This window comes from Typha angustifolia, chromosome 3 (assembly GCF_048772165.1).
Source record: "Typha angustifolia cultivar Huaian chromosome 3, ASM4877216v1, whole genome shotgun sequence".
NCBI classification, from domain to species: Eukaryota; Viridiplantae; Streptophyta; class Magnoliopsida; order Poales; family Typhaceae; genus Typha; species Typha angustifolia.
The window spans coordinates 1,564,280-1,585,479 of NC_133241.1; the positions used below are offsets into that span (position 1 = coordinate 1,564,280).

The window sequence follows — 21,200 nt, forward strand, 5'->3', positions numbered from 1 at the left end:
CCAAAATTGAAGATGAGCTTACAATAAAAAGTAAGGAACATTTCATTGTTAAGTAAAATAATACACACTTTAAAAGCCTTGAAGGAATGTCACATTTGCTATAAGTAAACGAATTGAGTTAATAAGCTGCATCTTACTCCATATAATTAGTACCACAAGAAAAAAAAAAAAGGAGAAAGGCAAAATGGGAGCATGGGCATTCTCCCGGAAGAAAAGAATTGCTTTCAAGTCCAGATTACAAAGGAGGATAGAAGTATGATGACAAAGAAAACATCAAGAATAGAAAGCCCCCGACAGTCGCAACCGTGCGTTGTGAAATTTTGGATGCCAACATGCTACCTCCCACTACTGCAACTGATGTGCATATTGTGTGGCCTATTGTTGCTCCAACTGCAACTCCAATGGCATTCTTGTGGGTCGCCAGCTGCATGATGCAAACAAATTGAGGGTGACCCACTACAGTCAAGAAGAAATACTGTGCAAGATAACCAAAGTCCAGAATTTTAACTTCCTATGCGACAGTTACATTGATGTCATGAGAATGCTAATACGATCAGGAAGTCGAAATCTTATTTAGTAAAATGGTAAGTGTGATGAAGTCAAATGCTTAAATATGCCACTGACAAAGTGCCCAAAACTGCACAGTACCAGCATTTGTCCCACTAGGAAGAATACTTAGAGACTTTTCTTTTTCAGGTGAAGGTATATTGTCAAGCAAGAAAGAAAAGAAGAAAGAAAGCTACCACTCTGTGCTTCTGTATGCTAGGTTGGACGGTTGGGGAATATGAGAACTATTGCATCATTAGAAGGAAAGCTTAGCATGCTTCTCAGTCTATTTTGAATCTTTATGGATAACAGCTACGTTAAGATGCATGATATATCAGTGAACTTAAATTAATCTAGAATCAACTTCACAATTCAGATAATTGCTAAGTTACATTTCGAGAATTGGATTTGGTTCCTCTACTAAAACAGGATGTTGCAGGCTGAATATATGTACGGAAAATTCTTTCAGATTGGTTTTCACCATTATCTATGAAAAAATCCATATAACTGAGGTGCCTGGCTTCGTAGGTGAGAAGCAGGCACATTTATTGCCAGTAGCAAATTTAGTATACAATAGCCCTATGTACGAAAAGGGTTGTGATACTGTTAAGACTTGTGGAACAGCTGGAAAACTTTTTGTGTCTTATAACGCAAACTTAACAGCTTTAATGTTTGTTAAAGAAGATGAATGTTATAATGTTTGTAAAAAATGGTAAGAACTAGGTGTTATGCTGCACTCTCATGCTACCCAACAATGAAAATGGTTCACAGAGGATGTTTTTCAGATATTATTGCGTTATCTACTAATGTACAAGCAAATCTATCAACTTTACTTTTGTATCTATGCTAGTATTTCTTTAAAAATTGAGAATTTAAACAAAGAATAGATAATATAATCAACATCTTTAACATGGATGAACTGCAGTCTTACTTGAATCCGGAACCAACATCAGAACAAATAGACAAACTGGTTTAAAACCTTGGATAAACTAAACATGCCTTGACTAATTTTTGAACCAACAGAGAGAAGAAACAGGAGAGTAAAGTAGTAAACTAGTGTTACCAGCTTAAACTTCAATTATGTTATATTAATCTCGAGTCTTAGTCAATAGTCATATATAAAAATGTCAAGATGTTCTTAAAGATTCAAATTTTGCTTAAAGGTAATTTATGTAGATGTTGTCACTTCAGTAGGGTTGGTAAGGTCTGCCCACCTGTTGTTGCATTCAACGCACAACCTACAATTTATCACAATATGATGATAAGGCCACCTATATCATTGCCTCTACATAGCTTAGTTTATATCTTGCCATCTTCATACTAGCATTGGCAGGAGCCACATGGCATAAGATGTCATTATCTCTGAAAGTATGCTACGAATAGCAAGGAATGGACATCTCTATATAAATCATTTCTGAAAAATAGTAGCTTACCGCAATTGTTGCTATTTGGCTACGATCCCCCCATTCAGCCAGAAAGGTCAATATAAATGACTGCACAAAATTAGAAGCTTGATTAATCCAAAACATGACAAGTAGTAGGAATATCATAAATATTACTTTTTAAGACAAGGGGATATTCGAGAGGCATCTATCCATTGCATAGATGCTAAACAAAAGAATTTGTATAAATTTAATTGCATAGACAGAAAAGGCTTTGAGATTCTGGGGCTTCAGTTACAAAATAATCTAACTCCAAGAAAAAGATTATTTTTAAGTGAGTAAGGCTAGATTAATACAAACCTCCAAAAATATTGGTGTACAAAATCTTGAAAAGAAGCGGCGAAATGTAGTTTTTCCTTGCCCTGCCTCAAGTTTCTCTTCTACCTGAAAATGTTGCATCAATTGATATGTTAATAAATAAATTGCAAGACTCCAGATTTCTTAAAAAAATCACTTTATTCGGTAATCCACATTTTTTTTTCTTTCACAAATATAGATTACCAACATGGCAAAACCAAAAGTTCACAAGGCTCCTAAAAGAAAATGAGAGATCACATCAAGTGAGTTCAACCCTCTGGGAATTGGTTGTGCCCCACCTACGACTAAGGGAATTTGTAAAAATAATACAACAACCTGGCAGTTTGGCTGAGCAACCCTCTAAAAGTTCTTTGGCATGGAGAGAATCCAAATAGACTTGGAACTAAGTGAACAATAAAGTAGAGTTCAGTAGGACGGATATATACTCTTTCTCAAACTCAATGGAGCTTACATAAATTATTCTCTCTTTCTTGTGCTCTAATTGTAGGGGGCAAGTACATAGGTGCAGGAGTTGAATGCTCTCAATATACTCAACAGAGACAACAACAAAATGTTTTTCCTTTTATCTTTTTTGTCCTACTTTTTGTTATTCTATTGCATAGTACAAATGGTGTCATTTCCTTTTATATCTTATTCTTCTATATCAGTTATCTGCGGACTGTATATTGTTATACTCACAGGCATATCTTCAGTACTAAATTGACTACTAAAGAGGAAAGAAGCCAGAAAAACAGAATGAAACCACTTCTTAGTTTTTGCATCAAATTAGATATCGTCGTCAATGGAATGGAAGCATGCTGTAAAACCAATTATGCTAGACGAGTGAGGATTTTACTACTTCCTGGTAATTGAAACCATTTCTTAGTTTTGGTATAGTTATAGCTATCACAAATCTTTAACACCAACTGAAACTGCTTATGATCGTGCAAGTTCTATATAATAAATTATATTTCATATTCATGCTGGTCAGAGTCAGCTAGAAGAATCATCTCCCAGAGACCAGCTCAGCCATGGATTTCTACGAGTATCTTGGATCTTCTATCATCACTTAAAATCATGGTTCAGATGATAGTTCTCCCCCTCTTTTACACCTCCAACTTAAGTCAAACTGGAGAATCACCATACCATACTGCTTGTAAACAAGAAAAGACAAAAAAGTTAAACATTTAGCTCATTAAAAGAAACATACCTCTTCTATTTCCTTCTTCTGAGATGCCTTAGAATCAGATCTCCATGCAATGTATAATAACCGCAACCCAAAAAATGCATAGAGCACTAAACAGAAAGGAAGAAAAATGAAAGACACATCAACAAGATCTAAATGCTTATGAGGAACCATCTCCATTACATCAAAATAATACAGCAAAGAAAATGTGGAAATAAACATGATAGTACATTCTTTCAGCTGATAGTTCAAACTTCTAAAAGCCTTCGAGCATTATGTAATAGTCCTAATTTAACTGAGGTTAAGTCCTAATCAGATAACTCTAACCTAACCAGATATCTTCCTATGATGAAATTTGGGTGAGTAATAGGATTAGAAGATTACTTACCAGATAATGAAAAGGCAACCTAAGAGCGGTATTCTAACCTAATCTAATTATCATCTATTTAACAGCCTTGATAGCCGAGAGAGAGAGAGAGAGAGAGAGAGAGAGAGAGAGAGAGAGAGAGTTGATCATTTCTCTAAGAAGCAGTCATTTAGGCTGCATATATTTATATGTGGTCTGGCCGCATGAGGCCAGAATATGCATGTGCCTACATGAGTAGATAGCATAATGCATATTTTCCCTCATATGGATAGCATTTGTTCATATGCATATGTTCCTGCATATGCATATGATAATTATAATATCTATTCTTGCTACACCTATCGGTATTTATCAAATTTCCAGGTTATAATCGTCAACTTATATTTGTCTATCACTTGTTAATTTACTTGAGAGATAATATGCTTACCAAATGTCCCCTTCATGGAGAGGGTTTTGATGAAAAGGACCCAATATATCATAAAGCTTACTTTACCTATTTATTAATCTAATCATTCAAAGAAACTATTTACATAAACTCATACAGAAACAATGACAACCAAGCCTGTACTCCTAGCATGCATACAAACACTATATTTCAAAATTGCAAGATAAGATAAGCAAGCACCTAGGTACTACATATGCAATATGCAATGACTTCGCTGACCTCATACCATGAGCGTTTTTCATAAGACTGAAATTGATCAAAGATTCAAAATAAAGTTTTTTTTGCACACACAAGCTGAGGGCTCATTTTATACAGTGTAGGAACCCCATTCCTCTCTTCTTCTCTAAACACTAGGCCATTTATTTATTTGACTAGGCCCCTTTCTTGCTTTAACGTCTAAACATGTAGTCCTTCAAGAATTTTATCTTTCAAGGTCATTCTTTACTATGTACTATCAAATTTACACTCGTTTTGGTTCCACTACAGGAAATGCATGATTTCTATTAAATTTTCAGTGCTTCAGTCTGCTTACCAACTTTTTGTGCACATGACTTCTTGGAATCTTATCCACAAAACATAAATCTTTACAACATGATGTCGTATTTTGAGACTAAATACTTGTATAATTGTCAGCCATGCATCTGTGGGATTTCTATGTAATTTTTTTTCTTTGGTGGCAAGTAGAGGTGTTTAGAAATGCCAAGGAAAGGGTATGATAATGTTGAAAGCCAAATAGCCAATAAATTAGACAATTTTCAAGAAGCAGTGATCATTAAACACATATTAAAAGGAGTTCAACATTTTCTATAGAAGGTATCTCTGAATTTTTCTATCTCGAATTGTTGTGAGTTGTGACACCGCAAATTGAAGATTTTGATATTTTCACTTTCCAAATTAATATTGCACGAGGGTGCTGTCATTTATGATGCTTCAAATGTAATGTCTAGGGAAATCAAAAGGTGTACATCCTTACACTATAGGAGATGGAGAATACAGCAAGCCTTAACAGTCACACAAGTAATGCCGTCTCCAAAAAAGTAAAAAGGCAATTCAGATATCTTCATTTTATTTTCTCAAGATTCTTACAACTATGCCTAGCATTGAGTTTTTATCTTTACAGTAACCAGTATTCATTTTGATCTTGCCATTATATTAACCAATAAGCAATAGTGCATCTATTAGGCATGACCCAAGAAGAGTTTCAAAAACAATTATTGCCAAAGCAGAGCTTCTAGTCTTCAAAGCATTAACTCTTAGCTGAAGTGGCCAAAGCTAGCTAATATGATCCAAGCCTGAATTGAGTCTGAATTCGAGTTAGGATGAGTCCCTAAATTGTAGAAATTTATAGTCTGCGCAGTTCTGGGAGAATAATCAGCAAATATTCAATAAGACATCCAAAAAATATGAAACTAGAGCGATTAAATAGGCGATGTCGTTATGCGTTTTCATGTGCAGATTTTCTACAAATTCTGGCTTTATCTAAGAATAAATCACGATCTAATCGAGGGAGACTCATAAGCTAGATGAATATGATGAATTCTTAGTTTGTTATAGTTACCTTACAATTCTTTACTTTATTTCTTCATAAATAGAGTCTCATGACTTGTATTTTGGGAATACATAAAATGATAAATTGAGTTAGATTAGTCTTCTCCCTATCTCCCTCACCTCAAACTCCTCCCTTAGCGCCCCTCTCAGCCCTAGTCAACCCTTCCTCTTGTACGGCTTTCTTCCTTAGTCTAGCCGCGACAACTTATTATTGTCATCACCAACCCTTGTTCCGTATCAATAGTATTAGAACCAACGTTCTTTGACATGCCATCAGACCTTGGAGATAATGATGTACATGGGAATTACCAAGTTAAGGTCGACCATCATTGAGAGTAACTGCCTTCTCCATGAGATGAAGAATAAAAAGAACATTCGAATATATCGACATATCGAGAATCATAGTTGTTGCAGCCACGCTGATGAGCAGCTCTATGCCACCTTTGGACACAACCCCACAAGACAAATATCTCATTGCCGGATTTGCCTAGCTTGTGTGCACCTACACACCTCAGTGCGTGCCTACCAGACGTCGAGGCAAAGGTGCCTTGGCCCTGTTCTATTACGAGCACCTTCCACATGGCATAGGTGATAGAGGAGAAGTTTCAGAAGCCTCGAAAAATTATAAACCACCATAGACACCAAAAGGACAAGATGGACTGAAGCACGATGGATTGATACGGTCTAAGTCTGAATCTGAGTTAGCCTAAATCCCTAAATTATAGAAACTTACAGTATGCACAGTTCTGAGAGAATAATCAACACCTATTCATACGACATTTGAGAAATACGAAATCAGAGTAATTGGATCAGTGATGTCGTGATCTACATTTTCCTTATTTGGACTTTCTAAATATTCGAATTCTATCTGGGGCAGAACCACGATCTAAACCGAGGGAAAGTCAAAAGCTAGGTAGATAAGATTAACTCTTAGTTTATTTTCGTTATCTTAGAACTCCTTATATTGTTTCTCCATAAATAAGGTCGTGTGGCTTGTTCCTTGGGAATGCATGAAATGATAAACTAAGATTAATCTTCTCCATATCTTCCTCGTCTCCGGTTCCTCCCTCCTCGTCCATTTTAACCCTAATCATCTCTTTCCTTTACACGGCTTTCTTCCTTGCTCTAGCCATGTTGACCTATTATAGCTGCTGCCAGCCTTTGGTCCACATCACTAGCAAGAACAAGGAACTGACAACTGGAATGACAGAATCAGAACTCATTATGTTGTTCGTTATGACCAACATTTGTAGATTTTTCTTTAACTTCATATTTTATTGCCTGAAAATATGGTGACTGCATGAAAAATACATAATTAGACTAAGAAAACAGACAAGGATAATCAATGAAGATATTATCAGATTATCTGAAAAGAAAAATCAAGCAATATCACGATATAATGGAGGAGAAACAGTCACATGACAAATCAAGCAGGAAAAATCAGTACCTGTTGCAGCACTGTTTGTGTGTTTCCTTGATATCAAGTTGGGCACTATCCTACCAAGTCCAGTCGATAGTACCTTAAGAAGATATGCATAACCTATCAAGTCCATCCAGAAAGCAAAAACAACAAACACAAGCATAGTTGAATTCTTACTAAATGAATAGGATAAAAGAGTAGCATACTGTTCACATGAACAACCATTATAAGCAATAGCATATTATTCTGATGAACAATCATTTTCAGCGCTAGCATACTTATCAGATGAACAACCATTATAAGCAAGAGCATATTATTCAGATGAACAATCATTTTAACAATTAGCATACTAATCAGATGAACAACCATCTTATGGCAGAAAGACTTCAAAAGAAGACTTTCTTCCAAAACCATATATGTTCACGAAGGGAAATAAGTTTCAGAAAGTGAAAGAACCATTCAATTCAAGGACATCATGACACAAAAAAGATCATAAAATAGAAGGGGTTTCCATGAGCTTACAGTCATCACAATGAGAGCACTGAGCGCACCAGACAAAACGATCGACTTTGGATGTCGCATTGCCATAAGAGCAGCAATTATAAACGTTTCATCTCCAATCTGACGAACAATTAAGAACAGCAATAAGAAGCACAATTATTTAATCTCATCAAAATTTAACATTTAACAATAATTTCACAATACCGACCTCACTAACTAAGATCATGGAGAAGCTAGCAAAGAAGGCATCAAAAATCCCAGGGCCAACTTCATCTAGAGCCACCCCATGATCCTCGAGCCCTGTATCTTTGCGGAACGAGTGTAGAAACACCTACACATCAAACAAATCAAGCCATATTTTCCCACGCTAAAAAGCAATTAAGCTAAAAATTCGAGAAAAACAACAAAACTGATCACCTTAGAGCGGCGACCCAAAGATTTGACAGATTCCACTGATTCACTTTCCAAAATCTCCTCCTAGAGCGACGCATTATCAACCGATTCAAAGCGAATTGAACATAGTACATAGTAAAGTAAAGTAAAGATATATATATATATATATATAGAGAGAGAGAGAGAGAGAGAGAGAGAGAGAGAGAGAGAGAGAGAGAGAGAGAGAGAGAGAGAGAGATTTACCTGAGCTGAAACGACTGCGATGGAAGAGATGACAAGGATTAGGAGAACGAGGAGGAGGGAAGAGATGTGAGGAAGGCTGGATCTAGGGTTTGGAGACAATTGCCCCATTTCAGGAACTCCCAAACCCTAGATTCAGATCGAGACCAAATAGAATTGGAGAAATTTGACAAACAAATATCGAATAATTCTCAATATCTCGTGTGGAAGACCGAGGAGAAGGAATCGAGATGGAAATAGGAGGAGGTGAGATCGGATCTGGAGCAGAATTCGAAGCGAAGGTAGAATTGGGGGGAGTGGAGAAAGGAGCGAACGAGACCGTGTGAGGTCGCTGCGGCTGTCCGCTGTTTGGGCAGTGCCGCACACAGCAACCCAGCAGCGAATCCCACCTCGAAGAAGGGATGCTTGCCATTCAATTTATTTGTGCTCTTTTTTTTTTGTTGGTATCTTGCTCATGACCAAACTAGTTATGAGTTCAACTCTAATCTTAAATAATATTTTGGAAAAATTATTTGGTGGTCGGTGGTTTGGTGGTTTGACTCAATTATTTTTTTGACCGTCAAGGAACTGTTTCCAGCTATATATTAGTTAACTGTCGACCCGTAAGCTGCGTCGACAGTAATTAGTTTACAAAACTCTTGGGGAGCGTGGCTTAACAGCTCGAAATAGCTAGAGCCGGAAGCCACGCTTGCCTTAGCAGCTGCTCAGTCAGCAATAGTGTTAACTTCCCTACCAACGTGAGCAAACCTAACTTCCAGACATTCCTTCGCGAGGTCGAGGCACTCCTGCACCAGGTTCCTAACACGCCAAGGGCAATGCTCCACTCTCTGCAAGCATCTGATGGCCTCCTAGTAGGCTTTACTCAATTCGGTTGATGGCTCGGCAATGCGGTTAGCTTGGAAAAACAGCTTGACGACGCAACAGCTTGAGCAGATCTCAGCGGCGTTTGATTCGAAGCAATTGTTCGGCGACGCATATAGCTTGAAGTCGAGACTAGACAGTTAAAAGCTCAGTGAGACCTAAAATGTCTCTGTATCTAAGGAGGGTTGTCCCTTTGTCCAGCCCATATCTAATCTTCGAGCTCATGAATGATCAAAAAAAAAATTTGTGCTCTTTTTGTTTGCCGCATTGATGTAGGAAAAGTGTCGGCATTTTTATTTTATTTTATTTTATTTTATTTTGTTGGATTCTTTCATAATTATATTTAGAATTTAAAATATTATAATTACCACTATATTTTAGAAAAAATTTATAGTAAATCTTACTATTATATATAAGAGGGAGACAAAGAGCTCTTGTCGCTATTTTATATTTGGGCAACGGTCAACAATGGATGCTTGTTATTTATCTATAATTTTTTATTTTTTATTATATCGATTTCTATGTTTTATTGTTTGGCAGATGGTTGGTGGTAGCTTTCAGTTCTAGTTAATTGATGAGAAGTTAGTTTGTTGTACTCGAATAAGATTTAGTAGAGTGATTATATGTAACTTATAAGCTTTAACTAATGAGATTTAACTCTAATATGGTATTAACATATGTATAACTGAACATAATAGATTTATCCATCTTTTGAAACAAGAAAAATATAATGGAACCAAAGTACCCTTTGTAATTTGTGATAACTATTTAGGAAATTATTGATAAATTTTACACTTCTTTTTGCCATTTGGTTTTAGTTAAGAATTTTATATTTTAGATTAAGAAATATTGTTTTAGATTTTATAAGCAAACAAAAGCTCACTCTTAATTTTAGTTCATATGTCATTTCAAAATTTCGCTCTCCTCTCTTTTACCACTTAGCTATCTTATTCCATAATCAAAAGTTTTTGCTCAACTTTATCTCATTTCTTACTTAAGTATGCATTCATACCTATACGAAATGAGAATAATTTAATTTACATAATTCTAAGTATCAAGTATAATGGAATCTATTCTAATTTCTTATTAAACACTCTAAACATGATGCGTGCCTCTCACATGAGATTGCTCTCATGAAACACGTGTAGACTGAAAGAGCTAGCAACATCATCACCAAATATGACCAAAATAATGAAAATAATATAAGAGCTTGCAAACCAAAATAAGTTCATTGATAGTATAAAATTAAATGAAATCCCCTAATATAAAGGCACATGTTGAAATTAAACTATAATAAGAGAAAAAAAATTATGACCCATAAAAACTATAACATAAAAGATCTAAGTGATGTCTAATTTCCTACAAGATAAATTGTTATAAAATCTTCCCCCATGGTCAGACCCTAGACAATTTGTATCAAAAGTCAACATAAATAAACATAGCACTCAACAAGTGACAACTAACTTTATCAAGATAAAATATATATAATTATACTCAACTTGATAAGTGCATGAATATATAAATAGCATATTACTATCATGACAATAAGATGTGCACACAAATATATTATGCCGGTTCAATTCTCTCACCTACTAACTCTATTCTCCTCCATAACATAACCGTTTATCATATTCAACACTTAAACCATTATCTAGCGAACAACTAACTGATCATTTCTCCCCTAGACTAAAAACCTTAATTATAGATTCATCACTATGAACAATCCACATAAGCTTTCAACTTAATGTTATCACACGTTTAGTGTACGCATTAGATACCGCTAGGTCTACATTATCTCACTCTCATACCATCATTTTAATATCATAAGGGTTTGACTCTTGTTAATCAATATTATATTGCTCGCTAAGCCTGACGAACAATATACATAATTACTTTATATTCATAAATTAAAACCTCAAATATAGGCTCTACTATATTATTATTCTCCCACATATTCCTCTAGCTGGAAAGATGTCATAAGACATGGAAATCATTCCTTAACACAGTGTACATGTGCTAATAGCATGCTACTATGTAGGATGGACATCAACATGACAATTAATGAGTATAATAGATAACATCATCAAGAGCATGCATTATTATATATGAGCATACTAATTAAAACAAATAATCATCATGGTAAAGATAGTAATATTACTATAGTTGAATATCATGTGTAGTCATCTAAACTAACCATATTATTAATATGTAAATCATTATGATTAATAATGTTAGTTTATAAAATAATACAATATATGTAAATACCATGCGACAAAGAAGATAACCCACTTGCCTAATATTACTATTTTTCTTGAAGACATGGATATTCTAGTTTAAAGCGAATTTACTCCTAGTTTGAGTTAGTCCTTAAGAAGATCTGAGACAATAATATATTACTATCAAATTCACAAAATTACTAATGAAAACTAAATGATTCAACTAAAAAAAAATACTACCTAACTGTATGAGCTCTGCCTAGTGCATACCAAAAAAATAATAGGGGTACGAATGGGGTGTCTTCCCCTTTCTTTTTTCTTGCTCATACCCAAAGCAAAGGCCACAAGAAGGAAACGTCGATGACCACCTTTCACCAGCTAACTAAGAGAGGCAAGAGGAAAGAAAGATTGCCATAAAGGCGATGATGTTCCGATGGCATCCAATAAGTCTTGGTTGGCAACTAGCGAAGGTAAGAAAAATGAACAAAGAAGCTGAAGCGGCTTGGACATTAGAAAAAAGAGAGATAGCTTGACAAGGTGCTAAGGTTGAGATGGCCAAGAAAAGTTGTAAGGGCCTACCACGCTCCGTGAGAGAGCTCAAAGTTCAAATTAACGCTTAACCTCACCTGAGCATTACCAATGGTCGGAAAGGGATTTAGACTACAATTCACCATTATGGCAAACTATCTGATTATGAAAACTCTTATCAGCTGGCCACCGTTGGCTGACTAATTTACACACAACCCGGTAGTGGCGAATCAACCAAAAACGCACCCATGCTGACATAACCTAATAAGATAGAGTGAGAGAAAAAAGCATTTATTGAGGAATTTGATGATAGGGTCGGCATTGTGATCTTACCGTCAATTTACAACATCAGCCAAAGAGAGCAAAAGAACAAGAGCTCGAGTAGGGACAAACAGGTTGAGGAGAGAGAGAAAGATAAAGAGAGAATGTTAGAAATAGACAACTAGAGGAGAGGAGCGTGCTACGCATGATATCAAAGGAGCTTTATTGAGGAGGGGAAAGAGATAGGGTTCAGCTTGTAATCGGCTTGCCTCACCTTTTTTTTCTTTTCTAGGTATTACTTTTTATTTATATTTTTACCTTAACTTTATATTACATTAAAAATAATTAGTACACCACTATTATTATTTATAATTAAACACTATGCTTCCTACTCTAAATTGGAGGTACAATTTCAAAAGTAAGAAATGAGATTCCTACATATGTCCCTTGATCGACAACTAAATAGAATCTTATCATAATTTTCTTTTTTTTAACTCTAATAATTATAAGCAGTTGAAAATCTTACAAAATAAATAACAAAAGTATTAACATTTGATGGTTTGCATTTACCATATATTTTGAGAAAATATCTAATTAATATTACATGTAAGTTCGAACCACAAAACAATTATCAAAAAGTAATTTTTAGGATTGAGATTGATGTCTTCATCTTAGTAATCCTCAAATTAGAATCTTTTAGGATGTGATGAAGACAATATCTCAAGAAAAATATTTTAACACCATTTGTCACAAACTCTTCCAAAGCCACGATTTTGATCTCTTCAAAACTCCAAATGGAGACTCAATAATACAAAGAAAGATGACATAAGATTATGTCTAAGTCCTTATATAGCTTTATCATGAAGTATCAAAATTGCAACCTCAAGAAATTTGTGAATTTTACATACATTCAAACACTCTCAAATATGTTTGAATGCCCCTAGAAAGATTCTTCATTGTCATATTAATCTTAACCCATTAGAACTATTATTAAACACCTAATACATGAAAAAATAATATGCCATATATGTTATAACCATTGTAATATATTCTTTATCAATCATCTCATAACTTCTGCTTAAACCCATACATAAAATCTAGACATGCTATATTAATGAAAAATTTATTTGAATCATAATTTGCCAATTGTATAAATATAAATAAAACTTCATAATTTGTAAGCCTCAATATCAAATTCATTTATCTTCTTCAAACTAATTCTAAACATTAAAATTCTAAGATAATGACAGCACATTGCGTTCAAATCTAAAATCAATTTGACAATTATCTAAGCCAAATAAGAGTTACAATGTCAAAATTTTAACTATATATTAGTGTAAGACATACATAAGATGCATAAAAAAACTTCAAACACTTGATTTATGTTATGATTAGAGATGATAACTACTTACGTATCAAAATATTAAATAAAGTTTAGAAATCTCAATTAATAAATTAGCAAAATAAAAAATTATATACACAACCTAGGTTGCAATCCACTAGAACTTATTTCAAATAATATCAAGATATATATATAAAGGTCATAAAGAAAATTCAAAGAACATGACTAATAGTCAAACCAATCTATGATATATAGTATCACTCATACAGTTGTGATTTTCATACTTATAAGTTAAGATAGCCTAATTTTAAATCTTTTCCACATTTTTCTAAAAAATAATATTATATTTTTCACTTTCTATGAAATTTAAACTAAGACAAAAAATTTCTTATAAACTTATGTCAACATAGATTTTTCACTTAAAACAATATGATCAAAATAAACTAACCTAATTATTGGGCATAGCAAATTGATAACTCAAATAAATTTGGTATAATTACTCAAACTAGTTTACACTCATATCAATATGCAATGCTAAAGATTAGATTATCTTATTATAAGATTGTTATTCAACATACTCAAGAGGTTCACTAAAATCAAGAATTGAAATATGAGTAGTAACACTATTATACAAGTTATAGCATCTACCATCTAAGAGATCACCAACACATTTTAAGTATATTTAAAAGTTTTTATATCTTAGGATACAACAAACAAGAAGAACCTGAGAGTGGATCACTTAATAACACCATCCCTAAATGGTGTTAAGGAGGTCATTTTTCCTTATCCAAAATTGCTCTCACTTTTACTTTCATTTTCACATCAGTCACCCGAGATATTGAAGAAAGGTTATAACGAAGACCAATTGATGTGCTCCAACAAAAAATCTTACTGGTCTTTATATTTCTATTTTCAAATAAAGCTTTTTGACTTAACATGCCCCTTCTCCTCCCACATTGGGCTGGGGGTGTAATCGAGAGCCGTGATTGAGTCGAGCTCCTAGAGCAACTCCAACCAGGCTAATTTGGAGCTTGGTGGAGTTCCAACTGGGCTCAATTGGTAGCTCTAATTGGAGCTAGCAACAGTGGAGCTCTAAATTTAGAGTCCGACTATATTTTTCTTTAAGTTTTTAAAATTTTTAAATTTGCCCAATAATTATTATATTTAATAATTTTTAATTTCATCTGTATCTTTTATTAAATAATCTAGTTAGTTAAATTAGGTATATAATTAGTTTTACTAATCCATTTTTAATAAAAATAGTACCATCGAAAAGGTCTCATCGAGACATTTAAAATGAGTCTAATATTAAATATTTTTAAGTTAATTTAAATTTTAAAATTTTTCTTATTTATAAAAATGAGTCTAATATTTTATTATTTATAAAATGAATGTGTGTTCTAAAATATAATTACTTAAAATTATTTTCTAATGTAAATATTAAATATTAAAATACATCAGATATGAAATATATCAAACATGAAATATATCAAATAAAAATTACATTAAAATTTATATTCCTTCATTTTCGTGTCTCTACCATAAGTGTTCAATCAGTGCATTTTGAAGCTCAAAATGAGTCTTTCTATCTTAGTCTTCCTATGTCAAGCAAGGAATCGTTAAAATCATTCATCATCATTGGCTTTCAGATCCTCAACGACTAAAGGTTGAGTAATTTTGATATTTTCAGTTAATGATATGTAATGGTTATTTCAATGCTTATTTTGTGTAATACAATTTTTATGCGTTTAATTAAAAAGTTAGTAATTTAAAATTACTTCTAAACTATTGGATATTAGTCTTATTTTAAAAATCTCGATGAGAGTTTTCTAACCATATATTTTTTTATTAAAAAATAATAACACTAAGATGACCTATTAAGTAATTTAAAATAGCTAATATAAATAATTATATTATATTATTATTTTAATAAATATGGAGCCCGGTGCGTTGGAGTGCACCGGGCTTTTGGCTCCGTATTGGCTCCAAGCTCCAAATATGGAGCGTCGGTTGGATATGTTCTTATCAAGTTTATTAAAATTAATTTCATGCCTAAATATTGGATCAAGATTTAATTGAAGCAATTTTAATTCAAGTCAAATTTGAGCTTAAGTTAAACGAGATGATCAAAATAAGCAATTTAAGCTTGAAATATTTAAGCCTATTTTCGAGCTTGATCAAGTTTGAATTGAAATAAGGCATAATTCAACTATAAGATATAAATATTATATAAACATAAACTAATAGAAATTATTAGATATTTGATCTAATGGTTCATATTATTTATATATAAGAACACCTTTTTTACAAATTTGACGTGTCATATAAATGACTACTATAACAACCATTCTACACCACATGACTCCTACGAGCTTACCCCTCCTTGTGAGTGTCATGCAAAGGTTTAGGAGCTCAACAACGCGCGAACGAAGAAACCCAAATAAAATTAACGGAAAGGAAAAAAGTGTCTATAACCCATAATAAATCCATCCATAATACAAAAAAAGAATACGAATCAATTACAATAGTACATGCTCCAAGTAAGCTATGTAACAACCTAATCTTAAAAAAAAAAGAAGAAAAAAAAAACTTCATTGCATGGCACGATAGCCTCGTGTCATGCAGTGGCAGATGAGGAGGGCGCCACGTGCACCAGGCATCGGCCCGGCTAACCTGGCTAGGCCAGCTGGCGCAGTGGGCCCCACCGTCGTCGCGGCCTCCCTTCCCACCGCCTCTCTCCCTTTTATTTCTCTCGTTTTCTCTTTCGGTCTCTCTCTCACTTTTCTCTCTTTCTCTCTCTCTCTCTCTTTCTCTCTCTCTCTCTATCTATCTACTATCGCCGTCACTTCACCAGCCTGCCGCTACCGCTACCACCTCCACTAACGCCGGTGAGCCTCTTTCCTCTTCTCTCTCTCTCTCTCTCTCTCGGGTTCATTGGAACAGAGTTGCCAGAGAGAGGCCGGTCATTGGCTGGCCAGCAGCGGCCGAGCCCCTCCCCCGCGGCCTGGTCCCTTCCCTTCCTTTCTTCCTCTCCTCTTTTTCTTCTTCCTTCTTTCTCCTTTCTCTTCCTTCTTTTTCTTTCTTCCTTCTTTTTCTTTCTTCCTTCTTCCATTCTTCTTCCATTCTTCTTCTCTCTTAGCTCCTTCTTCTGCTTCTGAAACAGTGCTGGGCTCGGCCCAGCACTATAGCAAGCAGTGCTGGGCCAAGCCCAGCACTGGTGACATTATTATATTATCTACTTTATTTTATGTTTGTTTATTTATTTAATTAGGTATTATTTCCTTAATTAATACAGATAAATTATTTAGACATTAATTATGTTCATAATAATATATATATTCTTCAACATGATGATTATTAATTTTAATTAGTATAATTAATGATTAATGAGGTTATAACTATTACGTATAAATATAAGTAATACTTGTATTTATTTATTTATTATTTGGCGTAATTAAGTAAATACTATATATAATTTCTTATTAATCAAAATAGACTAAGAATTATAAAATAAATCTTATCTATACTTATATCTTATTTATAATTATTTAACTTTTACTTTATAATTATATATTTAGAATATTATAAATAAAAAGAAACAAACCTTTCTTTTTATGTTATAACTAACATTTTATGATAATAATATAATTATAGTATTTGAATCGTATCTATAATATAGACCTAGTTATGTAATCAAAAATAAAAGAGAAGTGATTCTACACCTAATAAACAGTTATATTTTACTTGAATTAATTCTAATTACATAAACGACTAACTTTATGGTACTTAAATATTTCAAGACCCCGAACCCCCTTATGTGAGACCCCGTGGACTCTGACGATAAGTTGATGTTTGACTGACGGACGTGAGAGATACGTGGTTTGTGTCTTCTGATCAGACGGTGAGTAGTCTTATCCCCTAGATATTTTTCTTAAATTAGGATATATTATATATTATGTATATGCATGTTTTGGCCTCCAGCATGATTATATGACTTTATCTAGAGATAATTTCAGTCAAGCATATTTTATTATGCATTTAATTAGGCTGATCTGGGACATGAATATATCGGTGATATATAGAGATGATTGGAGATGAATATACTGTTATGACTTTATATCGATATGATCTCTAGCTTGAGTGTGCATGTGATAGACTAGCAAGAGTATGCATGTGTTAGACTAGCAAGAGTATGCATGTGTTAGATACATGGTTGGAGACTATATTGTATCATTTTTCTCTGGATTCATGTTCCACCTAAATTCCTGTTATGCATTAACTCGTTATCATACTATATATATGCATATGATCTGTCATTTAGAAGAAAAGCATGGAATGTGATTGATATGATAGTTAATAGAAAGCGTGATGATATTCGAGTGGGCGCGAGGGTTAGGATGCGCTTAATGGATAATTGATCGCTTGACATAGTTGCCATCCTGTTGGCCTTACGTCTGAGGTCATTAGTCTGTGTGCGCAACAGATATTCGGACACATGTCGTTCACCAGGGCATATGTGGCGAGTTATCCTCACGAGATTTCTATCAACTAGAAGGGTGCCCGGTCTGGATGGATGTTTATACCCTTAGCGGATGGCAAAGTATAGTTATATTTGAGATACTCCTTGCGGATGGCAGAGTATGCTCTGAGCCTGCAAGCATAATGTTGAGACCGAGTACCGGGTGTTGACTATGCATAGTGGTCTAGTATGATGATGACGTATAGAGCTGACATTGATGGCTAAGATGTTGAGAAATGCATATAATTTCATTATCATCTAATTATCTAATTTTTGAGTGGTCAATATACATTATATATGGTTGCATCTGATATTATAGCATGGTCATGGTAGAAGCATCATGTGTCATATTTGAGAGAGAGTTATGATAATAGTATGACATGGAGATTTGTTTACTCATTGTCGAGAATTATATATTTTTATCAGTTATTGTATGCTATCTACTTTTCATTTATATATTATTGATGATACATTCATATACTCATTCATGACATGATGCTCTTTTTGATTCATATTATCCAGTACATAATATACTCTTTATCTGGCATTATTGATTCGAGGTAAGATCTATTCACAGAGCTTTTTGACTATGACTCTCTTTATTTCTTTTCTAACCTCCTCAGATATGTGATACGTGATAGCGACTTGAGATATCTTGAGGAGATATTTAGAGTGATGATGAGGTGAGCTATAGATACGAGACGGTATAGATGATAGTTTATATAGAAATTGAGTTATACCAGTATTTGATATTTGTACTCTTTTGTATTGGACGATGATTTATATAATATATGCTGAATCATAGTGTACTCTTGTATTAATTATTTTAGTTGTATATTGATGGTTTGTTGTGGGTTGTGTGGGTCATGCCAAATCATGTAGTGGTTTAGTGTATATTATTATGGACTTGGATATTCATATGTTAATAGATTTATTTGGTTAGTAGTATAATGTATTTGGTGATGGATTATGTGACCATGGATAGGTAATACGTTTTATTTGATGACGTCATGATTATATGTGCATCAGAGAGTATTTGTGCGTGACGGACCCGCCCAACCTGTCGCATGCGCCGTGCGTGCCATGTGGGCGCGTGAGTGTGCACGTGCCTATGCCGGGCGGGGGCGTTATAAGCTAGCTCCGAAGTGAGTTGGTTCCAAGGTGCTCTACAATAGAATCACTAGGTCAACACCAATTTCTAAATTTACAAGAGTAAAAAAAGAGAAGATAAGTAATAATACTAAAAATAACAATAACGAGGAGAAAAATACCCGACTTAAGCCTACCTAATCTAAGAATTTATAAAGAAAAACCTAAAAATGCTCAAGCTAACAAGCGAGGCCATACCCAGCCCAAGATAGGGTTGTTAGGCTGGGCTAGGCTCAACTTGTAGCCAAGGGGGCTCGAGCTGGCCAAGCTAGCCTATAGCCAAGGCTATCGGGCTGGCTCCATAGAACCCGAGCTTGAGCCCGACACACTCGAGCTGGCTCCACCCAGCCTACGCAACAATCCCTAGCATAATAAGCTAGGGAACTACACTAGAGAGGAAGTACCTCCTCGTCTCCCCCACCTACCCACACCAACACCACCTCCACGAGGGGGAGGAAGGGGAAGAATCGACATTGGTGGCCAACTGTCGTCGCACCATTGAAGGTGGGGGGAAGTATAAAGACATCGCGCTTAAAGCACCATGTCGTCACCAATTAGAAAAGAAAGAACGAGGGAAGGGAGAACTCCCTAACGACGAAAACAAATTTGTTGGCCCAACTGCATTAACGATCGGATGGAGAGAGGTAGTGGAAAGAGAAGGACGGTGAGTGGAGTGAACCGAGGGGAGGGGAAAAAATAGGGGGAGAGAGAGAGAGAAAGGTGCACGATAACCCTCTATCCGAGGTATGCCATTTGCACATGTCGATGGTTGTGTGCGTAGTGGGGCTATGCCTGCTCTCTTCTCTCCCCTCTACAAGGGGTGAGGGTGGGCACGTGCCCCGCCCTTCCCCTAATTTTTTTTTGTGGGTGTTGTTACACATAAAAAGTAATGTTAATCATGTGAATGTATACTTATTTTTATCCAATATATCATTATTCTCTTTTTCCAAACAAAGAGAGAAATTATAATATCATTATCCTATATCCCCTCATAAGAACTTGCTGATTTGATTAGTAATTTTCAAATACTCATAATCTTGTATTTAAATATTAAAATAATTTAAACTTAAAAAAATTAGTGGCGGACTTAAAAAATTAGTCAAAAACTCCACAAATTGCTACAAAATGGTAGAAAAGTCTAAAGGTACATTTTATGCTGCTATTTGATGGATAATTTATACCCTTTTGTAGGAGTTAAAACTAGATTTGTGATGTGTAGGATAAATTATAAAAATAGAGGTACCCTATTCCTTTCTTTTCCAAGAGACTTGGTCAAGAGAGCCAAACTTACGAGTCACTAAGTGACACTCCACCCGAACCAACAATAGACATAATATAATATAAAATGAATTATATACTTTATGTTGTAAGTCAATCCTTGCAAACAAATAAACGAATCTTTTTTTTTTTTTCTCTCACATCATTAATATATATATATATATATATATATATTGGTTGCTCTTTTTTTTATCATTCATGTGCACGAAGGCTAGATATGGGCTGGACAAAGGGCAAACCCTCCCTAGATACAGAGACATTTTAGATCTCATCGAGCTTTTAGTTGTCTAGCCTAAGCTTTAAGCCATATGTATCACCGAATAATTGCTTCGAACCAAACACCGTCGAGATCTGCTCCAAGCTGTTGTGTTGTCAAGCTGTTTTTCTAAGTTAACCGCACTGTCGAGCCATCAATCGAATCGAGCCAAGCCACCAAACCACCCACTAGCAAATAATTTCTTCATAATATTATTTGGGTTAGAGTTGAACTCATGTGCTTGAAGGCTAGATATAGGTTGGAGAAAGAGCAAACCCTCCCTAGATATAGAGACACTTTAGGTCTCACCGAGCTTTTAAATATCTAGTCTAGGCTTTAAACCATATGCGTCGCCGTATAATTGCTTCGAACTAAACGCCGTCGAGACCTGCTCCATGCTATTAC

The 21,200-nt window shown here is 34.7% G+C and overlaps 1 protein-coding gene across 1 annotated transcript; it reads right to left on the reverse strand.

Moving 5' to 3' along the window:
* Positions 1-18: 18 nt before the first annotated feature.
* On the reverse strand, positions 19-8,785 carry LOC140780054 (GDT1-like protein 3). Its single transcript, XM_073125359.1, has 9 exons — positions 8,389-8,785; positions 8,170-8,229; positions 7,961-8,083; positions 7,774-7,872; positions 7,279-7,351; positions 3,496-3,581; positions 2,289-2,372; positions 1,980-2,039; positions 19-424 (listed from the first exon to the last, which is right to left on the reverse strand). Exons 1-9 carry the CDS (start codon positions 8,494-8,496, stop codon positions 236-238), a joined length of 882 nt encoding a protein of 293 aa, XP_072981460.1. The 5' UTR covers positions 8,497-8,785; the 3' UTR covers positions 19-235.
* Between the last annotated feature and the right edge of the window lie 12,415 nt (positions 8,786-21,200).